At 42.7% G+C, this 15,969-nt stretch overlaps 5 protein-coding genes across 6 annotated transcripts, besides 3 other annotated features; 3 read left to right on the forward strand and 2 right to left on the reverse strand.

Moving 5' to 3' along the window:
- Window positions 1-495: 495 nt before the first annotated feature.
- On the forward strand, window positions 496-1,895 carry BCIN_15g04280 (hypothetical protein). The gene is made up of 2 exons (XM_024697624.1): window positions 496-1,579; window positions 1,642-1,895. The coding sequence occupies exons 1-2, from the start codon at window positions 968-970 to the stop codon at window positions 1,729-1,731; spliced, it is 702 nt and encodes a 233-aa protein (XP_024553440.1). The 5' UTR covers window positions 496-967; the 3' UTR covers window positions 1,732-1,895.
- Window positions 1,896-2,459: 564 nt separating this feature from the next.
- Window positions 2,460-2,485: a sequence feature (Short protein (BCIN_15g04290, ATZ57920.1) was converted to a misc_feature.).
- Window positions 2,460-2,489: a sequence feature (Short protein (BCIN_15g04290, ATZ57921.1) was converted to a misc_feature.).
- An 88-nt stretch (window positions 2,490-2,577) lies between these two features.
- Window positions 2,578-2,629: a sequence feature (Short protein (BCIN_15g04290, ATZ57920.1) was converted to a misc_feature.).
- Window positions 2,630-4,258: 1,629 nt separating this feature from the next.
- Window positions 4,259-4,861, reverse strand: BCIN_15g04300 (hypothetical protein). Its single transcript, XM_024697625.1, has one exon. The coding sequence runs from the start codon at window positions 4,676-4,678 to the stop codon at window positions 4,400-4,402; it is 279 nt and encodes a 92-aa protein (XP_024553441.1). The 5' UTR covers window positions 4,679-4,861; the 3' UTR covers window positions 4,259-4,399.
- A 1,648-nt stretch (window positions 4,862-6,509) lies between these two features.
- On the forward strand, window positions 6,510-8,709 carry BCIN_15g04310 (hypothetical protein). Its single transcript, XM_001546746.2, has one exon. It carries the CDS (start codon window positions 6,605-6,607, stop codon window positions 8,483-8,485), a length of 1,881 nt encoding a protein of 626 aa, XP_001546796.1. The 5' UTR covers window positions 6,510-6,604; the 3' UTR covers window positions 8,486-8,709.
- A 1,839-nt stretch (window positions 8,710-10,548) lies between these two features.
- On the forward strand, window positions 10,549-12,911 carry BCIN_15g04320 (hypothetical protein). Its single transcript, XM_024697626.1, has 5 exons — window positions 10,549-11,094; window positions 11,143-11,440; window positions 11,494-11,873; window positions 11,925-12,254; window positions 12,308-12,911. The coding sequence occupies exons 1-5, from the start codon at window positions 10,716-10,718 to the stop codon at window positions 12,667-12,669; spliced, it is 1,749 nt and encodes a 582-aa protein (XP_024553442.1). The 5' UTR covers window positions 10,549-10,715; the 3' UTR covers window positions 12,670-12,911.
- Window positions 12,912-12,937: 26 nt separating this feature from the next.
- On the reverse strand, window positions 12,938-15,650 carry BCIN_15g04330 (hypothetical protein). 2 transcript variants are annotated; one of them, XM_024697627.1, is made up of 5 exons: window positions 14,880-15,650; window positions 14,294-14,827; window positions 13,809-14,230; window positions 13,598-13,751; window positions 12,938-13,509 (listed from the first exon to the last, which is right to left on the reverse strand). In XM_024697627.1, the coding sequence occupies exons 1-5, from the start codon at window positions 15,137-15,139 to the stop codon at window positions 13,299-13,301; spliced, it is 1,581 nt and encodes a 526-aa protein (XP_024553444.1). In that variant the 5' UTR covers window positions 15,140-15,650; the 3' UTR covers window positions 12,938-13,298. The 2 variants fall into 2 exon arrangements, with proteins under 2 accessions (XP_024553444.1, XP_024553443.1); XM_024697628.1 differs by having other exon boundaries at window positions 13,809-14,827.
- Window positions 15,651-15,969: the final 319 nt, after the last annotated feature.

The raw sequence follows: 15,969 nt of genomic DNA on the forward strand, positions 1-15,969 counted from the left end.
CGGGCCGATGGCGGGTCCAATGCTTCTTAGCAGGCCCCAGAGCCAAATGCAAATACAAGGAACATGCATTTTGCCTGTGGGTAGCGGTGCAACCACTGCAACGCAAGCCGAAGGTTGATCTTATCAGATGAGAACCATTGAAACATTCGCATGAACTTTTCAACCTCGGAGATAGAACTTAATCAGGCTCAGGCGAGCTCCCAAACTTTGTATCGTACTGACCGCATCGTCTTGGTGGAAAGTAGGTGTAGAACCAGGACGAACAATAAAAGAGGACTGAAAGTGGACTTGAAAACCAAGGATATTTATCAGATGGAAATTCTCCTGCAAGGTTTCGGAACTCTAAAATTGTGGAGTATAATATGTTATCAGATTCAAAATCATTTGACGTAGTCCGCCTAGTGTCAATTTAGCCACCAAGATGGCATGATCACCGCAGTAAGCACTGAAATCTAGTCTGGCTGGAAGAATAATGATGAATTAGGCCTCGGTCCCGATGCTGGCGACTCTATCATGAACTAGCAATTCAATAGGCAGGGATCCCGAAGGGCTGTCGCCATTTCATCACATGAAATGGCATGACTCTTGTCTTCACCTCTAATTCCTTCTTTCCCAGCGGAAATATTGTACCCTGCTTTATCCTGTTTTATCAAACTTTAGTGTTAGATTACCTAAAGCTAATTTATATTTTGACCGCTTTCATGATTTCAACTTGGTAGCTATTGATCGGAAAAACAATCTTCAGCATCAATATTCTTGGTTCTAGAGTTCTACTTGACTGACTCTCCTGCTATGCTAGTCTGTTCTTCTGTCTCAACATCTAACATCATACCTCTTTCCACCTCCACCACCCCTTTTCAAATCTCATTACCCTCAAAATCTTTAAAAACTTCCCAGACATCTTCTACCACTCAGTCGCCATCAGTGCAAGAGAAGACCGGGAACAAGAAACAAGGACAAAAGCATAATGTCTCTCCAAACCCCCAGCTACGATGCGCCCCAAACATCTCTTCCTCGGCCCCATCCTCATCTCACAAACCGCGTGCGCGCATACGACATCATCTCGACAAGCTTTTCCATCGCTCAACTCAGTCTCGCTATTACCGCGACGGTGAAACGGAGTCCGTTGTCGATCTTATTCCTGAGTCAAACTCCTGAATTAGATCTTGGAGGCTTGAAAAATGAAGCTGTCTTTATGCAAGATTTTGCTACAAGTTTGGATCCAACTTGTCGATATACATTCCTCAATTATCTAAGTGAGGAAGGGATGTTGGGAGAATGGATGGCCAAAGGGGAAATGAATCCAAGCATGAAGGAGTGGGCAGAATATGCCAAATGGTGCGTCAAGGTTGTTCAGGAAGAAGGGTGGGTTGATTTCTCTGAAGGTAGCATAGAAGGAGCTGAGCAAAGGGGAAATGGAAGAGCCATTGATCTTTTGGTTTCTGGAGAGATGTTCAAGGCGGATAGAATTTTGGATGGTAGTGAAGAGTCTATGACCTTTGCAGATGAATGCGAGGAATTAAACATGCTTCAAGCTACAGATGTGTTGCAAAACTTGTGCGCGACAACTTCATCCTCTGTAAGTTTACCTTCTTCCTCCTCCAGATATTTTGTGCATTGTGCCTGACATGTCTCCAATAGAATCTAGCGGCACTCACAACACAAAACGAGAAATTACTATCGCAATACGAGAAAGAACAAGCAAGCAGAATGGTTAGAGCATTGTTGTAGATATTAGGACCGGCTTGATTATTACGATATGAAACGATAGATGGATGGTGTTCAGGGACCTCATTTGATTCCTTTCGGCGCATTTCCTGGTGCTAATACCAGTAGAACTTTTAGATTTTGAAAATACCAATGTACATAGTACGAAACTACTGATGCTTATTAGATTTGTTCTGAAACGTCTACTTCCTACTGATTCCGCACTGCTTTACTCTTTTGCTCTGTTATTCTAGCCACGGATTTCCCACAAATCTCGTATTCGAGAGAAAAAAAAAGATTCTGCCGATTTATTATTGACAAATCCGGAAAGGATACACGAAGCATCATGTATGACAACGACTCACATATCAAGCCATGCATGCAGCCCAGACAACCGACGAGCAAGCTTTGTCCTTGAAAACTTTATTCTGTAATAAGGTCTTGACTGGGAAGCTTGAAGCTGGGTGTCTCTGTATCAAACCCCCACCTTCCCGATACCGCTGTAAGTGGAGCAGGTGGGATCGCTCCGTTCCTCCCCCTGCTTCTATGTGGGGTGAAAGTGCCGAGTCAAGAATCTTGACTCAACACGAAAGAAAGAAGGAAGGTAGAAATCGTCATCAGGGATGATATGCAGTGGCTGATGGTAGCCAAATTTGATAGAATCTTGCCTGTTGAACGAAGATGATTCGGTGCCTTTTATTCGTCCCAGGGTCGATTCCTATGAATTCGAGATTGCAATTGTGCTGGATTTGATGGATGAATTTGGTCCAAATTATAGGTAGGAGTTGGTGGAATGACGAACGCATATGCATGGCCGAGATTCTGGATTTGGGAGGAAACTGTGATGTACTGACAAGTCTTTCGAACTAGAAATACAATTCGACGCATTGTCTCTTGTGTTCCTGACGTCCAGAAGGCTTGAATATTAGACGCCCCTTCATGATTAATCTAACGTACGCTTGTCAACACGCGCAAACCTCTTGCCCACGCATCCAGCGCTGAGAACCTGGAAATCCTGATGGAGCTGGTCATCGTGTAGTGAAAGGAATTGATGTCTTTCATCATGAGTTTCGTGTTCCGTGGGCTTTGTCGAGTTCGAGAAAACACCCTGCCTGCTACTATGATATATTGAATTTGCACTATGTAAATTCATAGTTTAGCCTGCTTGGCGCAGTGGTAACGCGTAGCACTTGTATGTAATTCTTTACAGCGATGCTAAGATCATTGGTTCGATTCCAGTAGTAGGCAGAAGCACTTCATTTTTTTTGATGATTTCGTGCATTTTTGGAGGTGCAAACTCTCCCTTGAAAATATTCTGCATTTTTTCCTTAGCATGTCTACTCGTGAGTGGGTAGAAGGGGGAGGGAAGAGAGGGAGAGGATAGTGAGATTATAGTGTAATCCGCTCCACACCTTTAGACAAGCCGAAGAAGACAAAGTTCAGACGTACAAAGTCGATTATCAGAAAATTAGATACACAGGAGACAACCCGAGGACAATAGTTTGAATGGATTTGATGTGGGGAAGTGGATTTTTAACATATGGGGATTGTGGGGTCATGAAAGTCACTTCTAGTCTTGCGTTGCGGTCTATGAGCTAGTGTTTTTGTATTCGCTATATGTTCATCTTGGCTCTCGACCCTTTCAGGTTCGTAGAGGTCCTGCTCTGTGACGCGAAAATGATAGCACTCCTTTGATGTCGTCCTTCGTCTTCACACTAGAATTATCAGGTCCCAGCCCTTTTGAGAATATCAATCATATCAGCATCGTTGCCCTCTTCATTCCCTATTCTTCATCCTGTCATTCGACTCTACCATTCCCATCCAACCTCTCGCCCATTCTTGACAGAGTTTCCTCCACACTTCCCATCATCCATCACCATAATTCATTCAGTAACACTTGTGATTGGGATCCAAACACTTTCCAGGCTGATCTTGCTGGTACGACTTATACTCTGGACAGGCTGCTACGTGACTGAGCTTCAGTTGGCTAAATTTTGGGCATTTCTCGATGGTACGCATGCCAGCGTGTCCGCAGGCGAAGTGTGTTAACAAGCTTGAACACATAGTGAGGTGAGTTGAATTGAGATATTTGACGACTTGTTTGCGAGGGGATATGCCGGTCTTAGCGAAGTTGACGAGATGAATGAGACTTTTGCTTGGTGAAACGTACTTTGTAGGTGTTGATGTTTGAATTAGGGCTTGCCGACTTTGATGGATTTTGGATCTTCGAGTTTTTGGAGATTAAAGGTTGGGACTCAGGAAGGGATTCCTGACTTTGATATAGAGATGGCTGAGGGAGGCAGCTGTATTCCATTTAGCACGGGAAATTGCAAATATTGAAGTGAATGTTTCTAGTTTCGAGTTTGATAATTAGTTTACATCTTCCTACGGCGTGCTGAGATTAGCAATAAGGAGTATTGGAACGAGATAAAAAAAAATCTGTGAATCATCAATGGGTTGTCATTCACTTTTGTGCGGAGCTCCAAGCATCAAGGCAGCATTCTACAAAAGAGCGAGAACATTGATATTGACACCACATGTCTACAGAAATTGAAATGCAACGTTTTTGATTCTCTCTATCTCAAGGTCTCGCAGAAGAGGACGCTTCAACATACGACTTTCAGCCACTAGTGCCAAAAGGCTCTCTGCATGATGGCTTAGAGCCCAAGACTACCATCTATTATATCTCCATCTACCCCTTCTTCGCCAGCTTCTCGTCGGTCTCTCGTTGTGCTTCAGTTCCACCATCAATTCTATTACCATCAGGTCCTGACATTGTCGAGTTCCGTAGGTTTGATTCTTTATTTTGTTGATCGGACACTAGTTTAAAGACCATGGGGGCATTGAGAAATGTCACTTGGTAGAACGGGCAAAGAGAAGGATTGCAGTTTGTCTGCTGCTGTTGAAGACATCCTTGTATTCTAATGGCTGTATGACCACATGGGAAATTCGTCCACTGTTCTATGCACATTGCTGCCGAATTTTGGAAGTAGTTTCAGTGACTTGAAGATTTAGGTCTCGGAGGCAGTGATGATTTTGTCTATGAGAAGGCTTGTGCAGTTGAAAGATAGAAATTCAGCGTGAAAGTCTCTTTTTATAGGAGGAAAAATTAATAGTTTCTTTGAAGCGGGGTTACAATTGATTCACAAGATTCTGGGTGAATGTATGTCAAGTTAAGCATCACATAACGCTAAAATTAACACTTTGTGTTTGGCGCCGGGCCAACTAGTTTTTAAACCAGAAAAAGATTCACACGAACAACACCACCGATGGACATTTCGTCATGTGAGTCACATGATGGGTTGTCTGGTATAAACCGCCAATTTACATCGTTGTTTTAGATTTATTTCATGAAGATCATTTGTAGAGAAATACAAAATGATATCATGATATGATATTGCGATCTGAAAGGTCTTTCTCTTTCATCCTTTTATTTGAGTGATAGTTATCGGTTTATAAGCCGTGCTATATATGAATGATAAAGAAAGAACCGGTAGTGTATTATAGTGATAACAGATTGTGACTCCATTTATCTTTAAATAAATCATGGCCAGACATTCCAGAGTATCCCCTGCCAGACATTTAATGGCTACGCCAACTAACACTTCGACCACCGTCCATAATCTTCCGTCAAAATTCCATTCTCACCCGTAGCTATATTCTTTCAGGCAGACTGCTGACTTCTACAACGAAGACGACGACGACGTCCATCACTACAGCCAGAGCAAACTCCAGGAATCTCCACCACCTGTATTTGAAACCGAGAGCAATTTGGAGGGCTACATCTTAGCTGTAGTTGTCCAATGCAGCCATAGATACGGAATGTGGCGTCTCCGCACCCCAAGTAAGCAGTGTTACGTTGTACACACATAATATAGTTGCGAAGTAACGTAAAGAGGTATCTGATTTTGAAACGGGGAAGGGTCGACGGAGATTGGTTTCTGTAATCTCTGAATAGCGAGTTTTGGTAGAGGTCTCCAACTAATGGTGCTGTGTTCGTAGAAAAACAGATTGTTTAGTTAGATGAAAAAATGAAAAACCAACAGATATTGGTGGACGTTGATAAAAGAAATTGGGTAGAGAAGTTTCTGTGATGGTAGATGCTAGAATATTTGCAGTATGTGTCTGTGAATACGAGAATTGAAGTGTACTCTGATTCAATGAGCATCTAGAAACGCCAAAGCCAAAGGATGATGGATATCTTAGTTACTTATACACGATATCACTTCCTCAAATCAGGGCTGTTTTGTAGCAATTTATATTTTCTGTATTTATCCTCCTAGAACACTTTCTAGAACACTTTCGTAAACTGATAATCAGAGGATGTGATTACTCAATTTATATTTGGATCTCAGTAGCTTTACTTTCGTTCCAAAATACCATTATCTTATCTTACTATGCCCAACACTCGAACTGAGTGCAACATGTGTGAAGAGCAAACTTCCAATATTTCAGGAAGTCGTAAAAATGGTCACTACCTAGTAGTTATGCTTGAATGCGGCGGCTATAGGCGGTTAGGAACGATGATCCCTGATGTGGTTCACAATGATTATTACTGTTTCTAATCTTGCCGCTTACTTTAAGTAAAAGCTCTCGGAGTAAACTGCTTCCGACCAGCCCCAGTTGAGTACAACGGGGCGTCGTCGCCAAGATACAAAAACGCAAAGCAGACTGTGCTTTATTGGTTGAACACGGTGAATGCCCAGGCGCTAATTGAGAAGCTGATGATAGTACTACGTTGCAATAATGGTATCACAACAGTTCTCGTCATCTTAAGTCATCTGCTACCACACTTCACACTTGGAGACGAGTTATTCTTGAATAAAGGCCCTTCTTTAAAGAACAGAGGTGAAGTGGTTATCGAAAAGCCATTTTTCATTATCAGGAAGCTTCCATCATGACAGAGGGAACACAGTTATACCAGACTCTTGAAGCCTCCAGAAAGGAAGTAAGACTTGTCGCTTTGCTACCTGGAGACTTCTCTGACGATGTTCATTGCACATTGACGACAGTCTCCTTGATAGATGAGCCAGTCTATCAGGCTCTCTCGTATGTTTGGGGGAATCCGACAAGCAAGTGCGATATCATTCTTCAAGGCATCTCTTTTCCAGTGACCACTAATTTGGAGTCTGCACTTCGGTATCTGAGGCATCGTGATCTACCAAGAGTTTTGTGGATTGACGCGATCTGTATCAACCAAGAAGATATACCTGAGCGTAACTCACAGGTCAAATATATGGGCACAATTTACTCAAAGTCGTCAATTGTTCTTGCGTGGTTAGGGGAACCAAAAACAAATAAATGCTTGAGTTCAAGTTTCACAGCTGGGTGGATGGACAAATTGGTACCGGAAGGAGATGATATTGACGAGGAAGGAGACAATGATTTGGTTTTCGATACATTCGAAATGATGTTGAAAGATCTCAATGCCCACTGGGACAGTGAAAACGATGACATCTCATTTTCAACTAAAAATTTGCGTGCAGGGGCCGGGGTCATCCGACTTTTCGAGAATCCTTGGTGGAGCCGAATGTGGACAGTCCAGGAGGCTCTCTTAGGGAAAGATACCCTCTTGATATCAGGAAGGAGAAGCATATCACAAGACAACCTATCCGCTATTTTCAATAGTCAACTTGCACACTCCAGAGATGGTTGTAACCCACGCAAAAGTGGGTTTATCACAACTTCTTTTATGAAGATGAGATTTCTTCATGAGTATCGAGATGGAAATTTATCAGGTAGTTTGGAAGGGCTTCTCAACATATTTGGGGAACGTCGTTGCTCAGACCCGCGAGATAAAATATACGGCCTGCTGGGCATTCTTGCTGCTGAGGACGCCAATTCAATCCATCCAGACTATAGCATTGATATTGACTTACTTTATGGAAGTACAGTAGTGGATATAATCAATAAGGTGCGGAATCTCGATGTTTTCAGCCAGTTGTGGCCAAAAAAGTGGCACTCCACGGGAATTTTGGCTGGTGAAGATGCGTCTTGGATTCGGGACTGGACAGCAGAAAGGCCCTCTCATGTTTTAGTAGATACTGTAAGCGCACGCCACAGATTGTTCCCCAAGTTTTCAGCCTCCGGCAAGAGTTCAGCCATAGTGAAAGAAAGTCAAAAATCAAAAATCGCACTACGTGGTATATTGTTGAACTCTCTTCAGGTTGTCGGTAAAGAGAACGATTTTGAGGTTGATAATGACGAAGAGATGGCAGCGATATATAGAGAGTGGAAGCAGGTGGCGCAGGAGGAGACCCAATTTGACCAGCCATATTCGAGTTCCTCGGGAACTACAACCTACTCGGATGCTCTCTCTCAAACATTCTGTATGTCAATAGCCACTGATTCATCCAAAAGCAATGATTCGGCAAGCGAGTATTATTACAGAAGAGTTCCGAACGATTTGCAAGCGCACAAAAATTACCACTCATGGTGGGAATCGGAGATCGAAGGCACTCCTCGTCTTGGAGGAAAGCAGTTGTTGAACGCCGAGAACGCAAACTCTGATATAATTCGCTTCCATACTTTGGTTTACTTTGCTACTCATATGAGAAGATTCTTCATAGCCAAAGAACCCAGGTGGATAGGTCTTGTACCAATGGATGCGCAGATCAGCGATCAGATATTCTTACTTGAAGGCGGGAAAGTACCGTATATATTACGTCGGATTGGAGGTAGGGACGAATATAAAATAATTGGAGACTGCTATGTGCATGGAATAATGGATGGAGAGGAATGGAATTCGGACAAGCTTCAGGATGTGATTTTGGTCTGACCCAATCACTATACGTAACTATTGAAGATATATCTAGCCACGCTCTCTTTGCCATGGCTCATTGATATTAAGACTGAATTTGCGCAGTATTCTAATCCTTATCATCATTATCGCTCCCCATAGAAAAATCCCAAGGCCAATAGCATTTGAATTTATCCTCTTCTCCAACCAGATCCCATTTTGAGCTTTGCATGCGTCCCTGCACAAATCTCACAATCCTTGCAAACAATACATGGGATCGGCGACTCTTGAACATAACCTGAGCCATCAAGACAAGATAGAAGCAAACAACCGCCTACATCATGCGGGGTAAATACGCAGACCAAATCTACTTGAATGCGCGGGACGTGTACCAGGAGAGTGGCATTTGTGGAGTAGTATTGTTTATGGATATGCAATGGCTATAGTACAACATAAATATCAGAGATGATGACAAGGAAGGTCTGAATAGGAGTGCTTTGGCTTTCTGTTGATAAAACGAGTGTAGAATATTTAATGTCCAGTAAACATTTCTTGGTCTTATCCAGATGTTTGAACATTTATCCAACCATTCTTCCACTTGTATTTTTAGAGATACCGGCAAAATACTAGCTTTGCAGGAAAACCCCACGCCCATTCAACGACATCGAGATTGCGGTGCAACATAAGTCAGCAGAAAGGGGAGAGAAATGAAGATTATGCGTAAAAGGGGCCTTGCTCAGAGAGAAGAGCAAATGGGTATTTTTGGTCTCTAATGGAGATCTCGTGGACAGAACTGATGAAGTGAAAGAAAAGGCTTCATGCCTCACGCCTGTGACACACGACACGCCCTGAACAATATCTCAATTCCCAACTGCTATCTTGAGAGATCCCATCATTATCTCATCTCGTCAGGTGGTAAGACTTTATAGTCCTCACCCTTCATAATGCTATAGAACTCTTCACAACAAAGTTTGCACTAGGACACGACCTCTCCACCACATTTTGCTAAACGCCAAAGAAGAAGTTACGCCAGTATCACGTGATATTGCAAAATTCACCGCAAAACCAAGTGTCTAAAGCCGAGATGCTTGACAGTCTTCAAAAGTTATCAAGCTTTCCAGAACTTTTCAGGCTGAATTCTCTTTCAATACCCCAACGCCTCACGCAACACAAATCTCCAAAAACGAGTCTCCACATGATCTTGCTGTACGCCCCCGGCTAATATCAGGGGCAACCTTGCCCACATTCCAAAAGAAATCCCCACTCACTAAATCAACACCCGTCAATTCCATAATCTGCTCTCCGAATCCGGAATCGTCAATCTGATAATATCAATTTTATGGTATATTCCCGGCAAAAGTCAACTAGCGCAAATAAAGTGGACCGCCTCGTAACGCTTAATCTTATCAATCGATCTAATCAGATGAAAATTTTCACGTCCGGGATTTCATATGCAGAGTTTGAATGCATATGATGGATTCGAGCTGCCGCTTTGGGTTTAGATGACGGAGTGCCTGGGAATCTGGTGGGGTTTTTATTTTGAAGACTTGATTTAACAAATGAAAGAGTAGTATTGGGGTGTATTTCGGGGTTCATATGGGTGGAATTTTGTGTCCCACTGGCTAGTTTTTATTACTGCATGAGTGACGATCTGAGATCTTTTCAATGGAGCCAAGTTTGAGGTGGAAAAGGTTTTTTCTTCGTGGATGATGTGATGGATCTTGAGCGGTCCTGGTGCTTTTCATTCGAGATTTCCGAGTTGGAAACATACTCCCGATGCATGAAAAGTTCCTCGGGGATGAATGGTTGCTATACGACCCATTATGCATTCTCCCATAACAGGAAGCTGCTCGGTTCGAAGAGGATGCTGATCTATGGTCATACTTCACACCAACTCAATACTCGTGTTGAGCCCTTGTTCGAGGTAGTTATGGACATAGTGGGTTTTTGCCTCGTTACGTCACAAAATTCATACCCATTTGACATGTGGAAATATCGTCCGCTGCAGCAAAACTGCACAACGATCAATGGTCCCGCTTCTTGCGGAACTCCGAATCCTCATTTAGATTCTCCCCGACGAAGTTTTAGTCATGCCAATGCACGACTCATACCGTATATTCTGTCCCGTGGGGCAACCTAGGCATCTGGCGGCTGCTTGGTTCCTATATGCACCTTGCTTTTTATTATCTTATCTGATCTTTTCGATCTATTCTTCGTGTGTCCTTTGTACTTGCAATCCAATTAGTAGATTTTCAGCTTCTCTTTCGCCATGCAATCTCTCTACGAAGTTGAGACCGAGACTCCTCGTTTGTCGATTGTTCAGGGAGCGTCGAGTCCTCCGCTGTTAGCACTCACTCTGGGCGATTTGCTTGACCAACAAACAAGAATTCGTGCTGGAAATGAGTGCTTAGTCTGTCCTTCACTGGGAACGAGATGGACATATGGGACGCTACAGGAAGAGAGCATCGCCGTGGCCCGTGGATTGTTATCTTTAGGTATAAAATCGGGTGATAGAATTGGAATATTGGCTGGCAATTGTGCGGAATACATCTCGGTGTTCTTCGCCGCCGCTTATATGGGATGCATATTGGTAGTGTTGAATAATACATACACAACTCAAGAAGCTAAAAACGGGCTGAAACATGCTGGTAAGGCGGCTTTCCATATTTCTGAGTATTGCCGCTGACGAATGATAGGATGTCGAGTCTTGTTTACAGTACCAAAAATCGGGAAACAGAGTACCGAAAGACTTATTTCTGAATTAGGACCATTGCCGAAACACAATGGCAATTCTGAGTTTTTGGATAAGGTAGTGATTCTGAGGGGTTCGCGGAATGGATTCATGAACTACGATGGACTGAAACGCCAAGGTCGAGCAAGTTCGATGGCAGAGTTCGAGAGAGTGAAAAGTATGGTAAAGCCAGACGATATCGTAAACTTGCAATTCACAAGCGGATCGACTGGAAGTCCAAAAGCAGCAATGCTTACACATTTGTAAGCATAACCATATCCGAATTCGAGAAAAAGACCCTGACAGTTTGCGACAGTAATTTAGTCAACAATGCTAACTCAATCGGCGACCGACTGGCATTCACACCTCAAGATATCTTATGTTGTCCACCACCGCTCTTTCACTGCTTTGGCCTTGTACTTGGAGTCTTGGCAGTAATCACACATGGCGCAAAAATCATTCTCCCAGCGGAAACATTCGATGCTTCTGCGGTACTGCGGGCGGTATCAGATGAGAAGTGTACTGCACTCCATGGTGTTCCAACCATGTTCGAGGAAATTCTGAGTCTGCCACGACCAGAGGGTTTCAACTGTGACAATCTGAGAACAGGAATAATAGCTGGTGCACCAGTACCGAGACCTTTAATGAAGAGATTGTTGACGGAACTGAATATGCGAGAATACACATCCAGTTATGGTAAGTTTGAATGATCATGATGGAATTGTAAAGAACTAACAGATTTGACAGGACTAACGGAAACTTCACCCACTTGCTTTAATGCCTATACCTATGATACCATCGACACTCGTCTGGCGACTGTTGGTCAAATCCTTCCACATCTTCGTGCTAAAATTATCGATCGAGATGGAAATATCGTCCCACAAGGTGCAAGGGGAGAGCTTTGTATATCTGGGTATTCGCTACAAAAAGGATATTGGAACAATGAGGAGAAGACGGCGGAAGTAATGGTTAGAGATGAAGATGGAATTTTGTGGTTGAAAACAGGAGATGAAGCTTCGTTCGACGAGAGAGGATATTGCTCCATTACTGGACGTTTTAAGGATATTATTATCCGAGGTCAGTTATGCTTCAATCGAATAATTGTCTTGATAAAACTAACCATTAACTAGGTGGTGAAAATATTTATCCCCTTGAAATCGAAACTCGTCTCGATGCCCATCCTGCCATCTCTCGAGCTATAGTCGTTGGAATTCCAGACCCCAAATATGGAGAAGTTGTTGGTGCATTCCTAGATACTGAAGAAGATTCGGCGGCAGTCAAAAAGAAGCTATCAGATGCAGAGATACGAGAATGGACAAGAAAAGAGTTGGGGTGGCATAAGGCTCCTCACCATGTATTTTGGTTTGGGGAGGAAGGGTTGAAAATGGAAACCCCAAAGACGGGTAGTGGAAAGGTTAAGAAGTTTGAGTTGAGAAGCGAAGGAGCTAGGATTGTCAAAGAGAGGGGTATGGTGCCCAAGCCTAAATTGTAGATTAAATTATGGGCCAGGAAGACTGTCACTCAGGATTTTCGATTGGTTGTTGGATGTAAATAGATTAGTTTGTATATATGGTAGTATGATCTTCATGACTGCATTTGTCTCCGAAGTAACGCGCTTATAAGCATGGAACAGTGCTAATCATTAGTCTAGTATTATCCCACACAAAAATGGGGACAGTCGACCTTGAGTATTAAATAAGGTTAATTCTATGTTGTTCAAGTTTAGTCTGTGCATTCGAGTCAGTAGTTACTAAAATTAATAAGACACGATTTAGTGTTCGATTGTGGTAAGGATATCTGAACAGAGACGATGAAGTGAAGTACTGGCAGCCGTAATCCTATCGAAGACGTCGAAGAAGAATAAGCGCAAATGTGTCATTTAATTATGATCAGACTTAAAACTTATAGACGCTTAGCATGCTTGGCTAAGTTGGCTTAGATCATCTTTAATACTCAGCTAGATCGACAAATTTCACCTAGATTCGTTCATATTTGTATTCGCCGAGAGGAGCGAGATGTAGCACCTTAAAGTAAGACAAGCTAAGATACTTTTGATATCATACAGATACCGTCAGGATTCCTAACTCTCCAACGACTTTATGATCTAGCTCGTTTCTCAAATCATATGGTGTATCTCCAAAACGTTGCATTATCTCCCTCATCTTTCTGTTGAAGCTTCATTTCCAGGGTATAGGTATCCGCAGTTAGACCTCGTTCCGCATCTCTAGCATCCCTACGATTGTTCTCCATCTTGTAATAGGTCATCATGAGAGCTGTCAAGACAAATGCAAAACATAATAGACTTAGGAATATTGAATGTCCTTCGATGAATCTGAAATTAATAGTCAGTAAATATGAATTGACGGAGGCCTGAGAAGCTACCAATAGGACAGATGCACTGAAATGGGACAAAATCTTACCTAGGGCCATCCGCGGAGCGATAGATGAAAGCGGCTACGATACCCCCGAAATTTCCGAAGCCAACGACCATACCGAAACCCACTCCTCTCTTCAGACTCCCACTTAAATTATTGCCTACCCAAGTGGAGAGAAGGGGAATAGTTGGAAAAGCGCCTAGACGATTGTTGTCATGAGCATATGACTTGATCTAGTTGAAGATGGGTTGCGTACCAAGCGCTGCAAGAAAGGCGCCCGTGTATTGAACAGGTGTTTTATCACTGGAGATAAGTAGTGCAGATCCAGTTATTCCCAAAGCCAAATATCCTAGAATAAAATATCCCCTCTGTTTCATTTTATCAGCAACAAAGCTGGCAGAGATCGTGAAAAAACATGCGACAACGTAAGGCGGAACGCTCATGAGTTGTGCAGCATTATTGGTGTATCCCATTTCTTTCACAATTGTGGGTAAGAACAAAGACAATGAATACACAGTCGTGGACAAGCAAAAAGCCAACACCATGTTGACATATATTTTCCAGTCTTTTAATGCTTGCCAGACGTATTTCGAATTCCATTCATCAGAAAGAAGGTCTCGATCAATCGCAAGTCGTCTCATGACCTCTTTCCGTTCCGTTTCCGAGAGGAATTTTGCACTAAGTTCACGTAAGTTTCACATACAGTATATATGAAAAATGATATGGAAACTTGTCGTATACTTATTTGGATAATCCCCAATGACCCAGTATGATATACATCCAACACAAAAGGTGAGAAGACCTTCGATTATAAATATCCATGACCATCCATTTCTACCACCTACTCCAGACATATCGGAAATCCCACGGGCAAATAACCCACCAAATGCTCCAGCTGCTGTCGCCATAGAAAAGAACAATGCTATGCGAAAACCACATTCATTCCGAGGATACCACATGGTTATGTAATAAACTACACCTGGATACAAGCCACCTTCTGCGATCCCCAGAAAGCATCTAGCAACTAGAAAGCCCGCAAAGTCGTGCACCAAGCCGGTACACACCATAATAATTGACCAAAATAATACCATTCCCGTCAACCATATATTCGGACGAACTTTTTTCATCATCATATTGCTAGGAACACCGACTGCGATGTAAAAGGGGAAAAATACAGACAATGCGATGTTGTAGTCGAGGCCAGTCATGTGAAGGTCTTTTTCCAGTCCTTCAAGTCGTGCATTACCAACATTGGCACGATCGAGAAAACAAACTCTGCCCAAAGTTAGTAATCCGTAGTTATAGACGAGTTGATAAATTATCATACAGATATATAGTAGCAAGAATTGGTATGAGACGTAGATCAAGCTTCCGGATCAGCTCTTTCGTAGCAGCATCATCAAATCCTGTAGCAGCTATAGAATCACCACAATGGGACTCGGACATCTTCTCTTCCTCATAAATTTGAATTCCATCAGGCACTCTAGAACTCATTCTATTGTGTCCTTCTGAGATTCTTTCTTCCTCATCGTAATATTGTAGTCCAGCAAGGACGCCTGAACTTATCCTGTGAAGGGTAGTTGACATATTGTTCAATGGTTCAAGATCAAATTTGAGCTATAGAATGAAACTCTGCTATCATAGAGTTTTGATGGGGTATTAGTAGGTTTCTGATATGGCATGAAGTAACACCGTGGGGGCACACCGAGTGAACATATATGACCTCAACCAACCAATCACATTCAAATAAGATTCAAAATAAGTTATACAACATAGCGACATGCAACGCAACAGAGTGCATGTGCGCATCACTGTAGAAAAAGGGAAACATGACTTAAACGTCGTGGATTAGTATGTAGGCAGATCTTCCATCATTTGATGTGACCCTGTAAGCTGCGAGTAATTCCCCTGTGTCTTTAGTATCCATTGAGTCTTTAGAGCGGACGATATAGACACTTTATGTGGATGACTAATGAAACTTCATAGAGTCGCATAATCAACGCTCCTCGATGGTCATTGTGAAGAACAAACACATGGAGTAGAGAATGCCCTTTGTGGACAAAAGCGTAGGAAGAGAACTGTGATTTTTGAGATGCTCTTTGAAAAATGCAATTACGGAAGCTTTCGGATACAACGTGACAGATATATATCAAATGTCTGACGATAGACGTAACAAGCCGCTGGGACGACATGATGCAGATAACTTATCCAAATGGGGCGGATATCTTGAAGGAAACCCCCACAACAAGAAGTGCATCAGGTTCAGATTGCCACGACAAAGGAAAGTGTCCTACGTGAGATACTAGTACAATCGTAGAGCCACCAGTATCGTAGCGACGAAGGTGGTTTGGAAATACCTACAAACAACACGGACGACTGTACAGTCAAAAGGTTCAGCTTGCATTTAATGTGCGATA

This window comes from Botrytis cinerea, chromosome 15, assembly GCF_000143535.2.
Source record: "Botrytis cinerea B05.10 chromosome 15, complete sequence".
NCBI lineage: Eukaryota > Fungi > Ascomycota > Leotiomycetes > Helotiales > Sclerotiniaceae > Botrytis > Botrytis cinerea.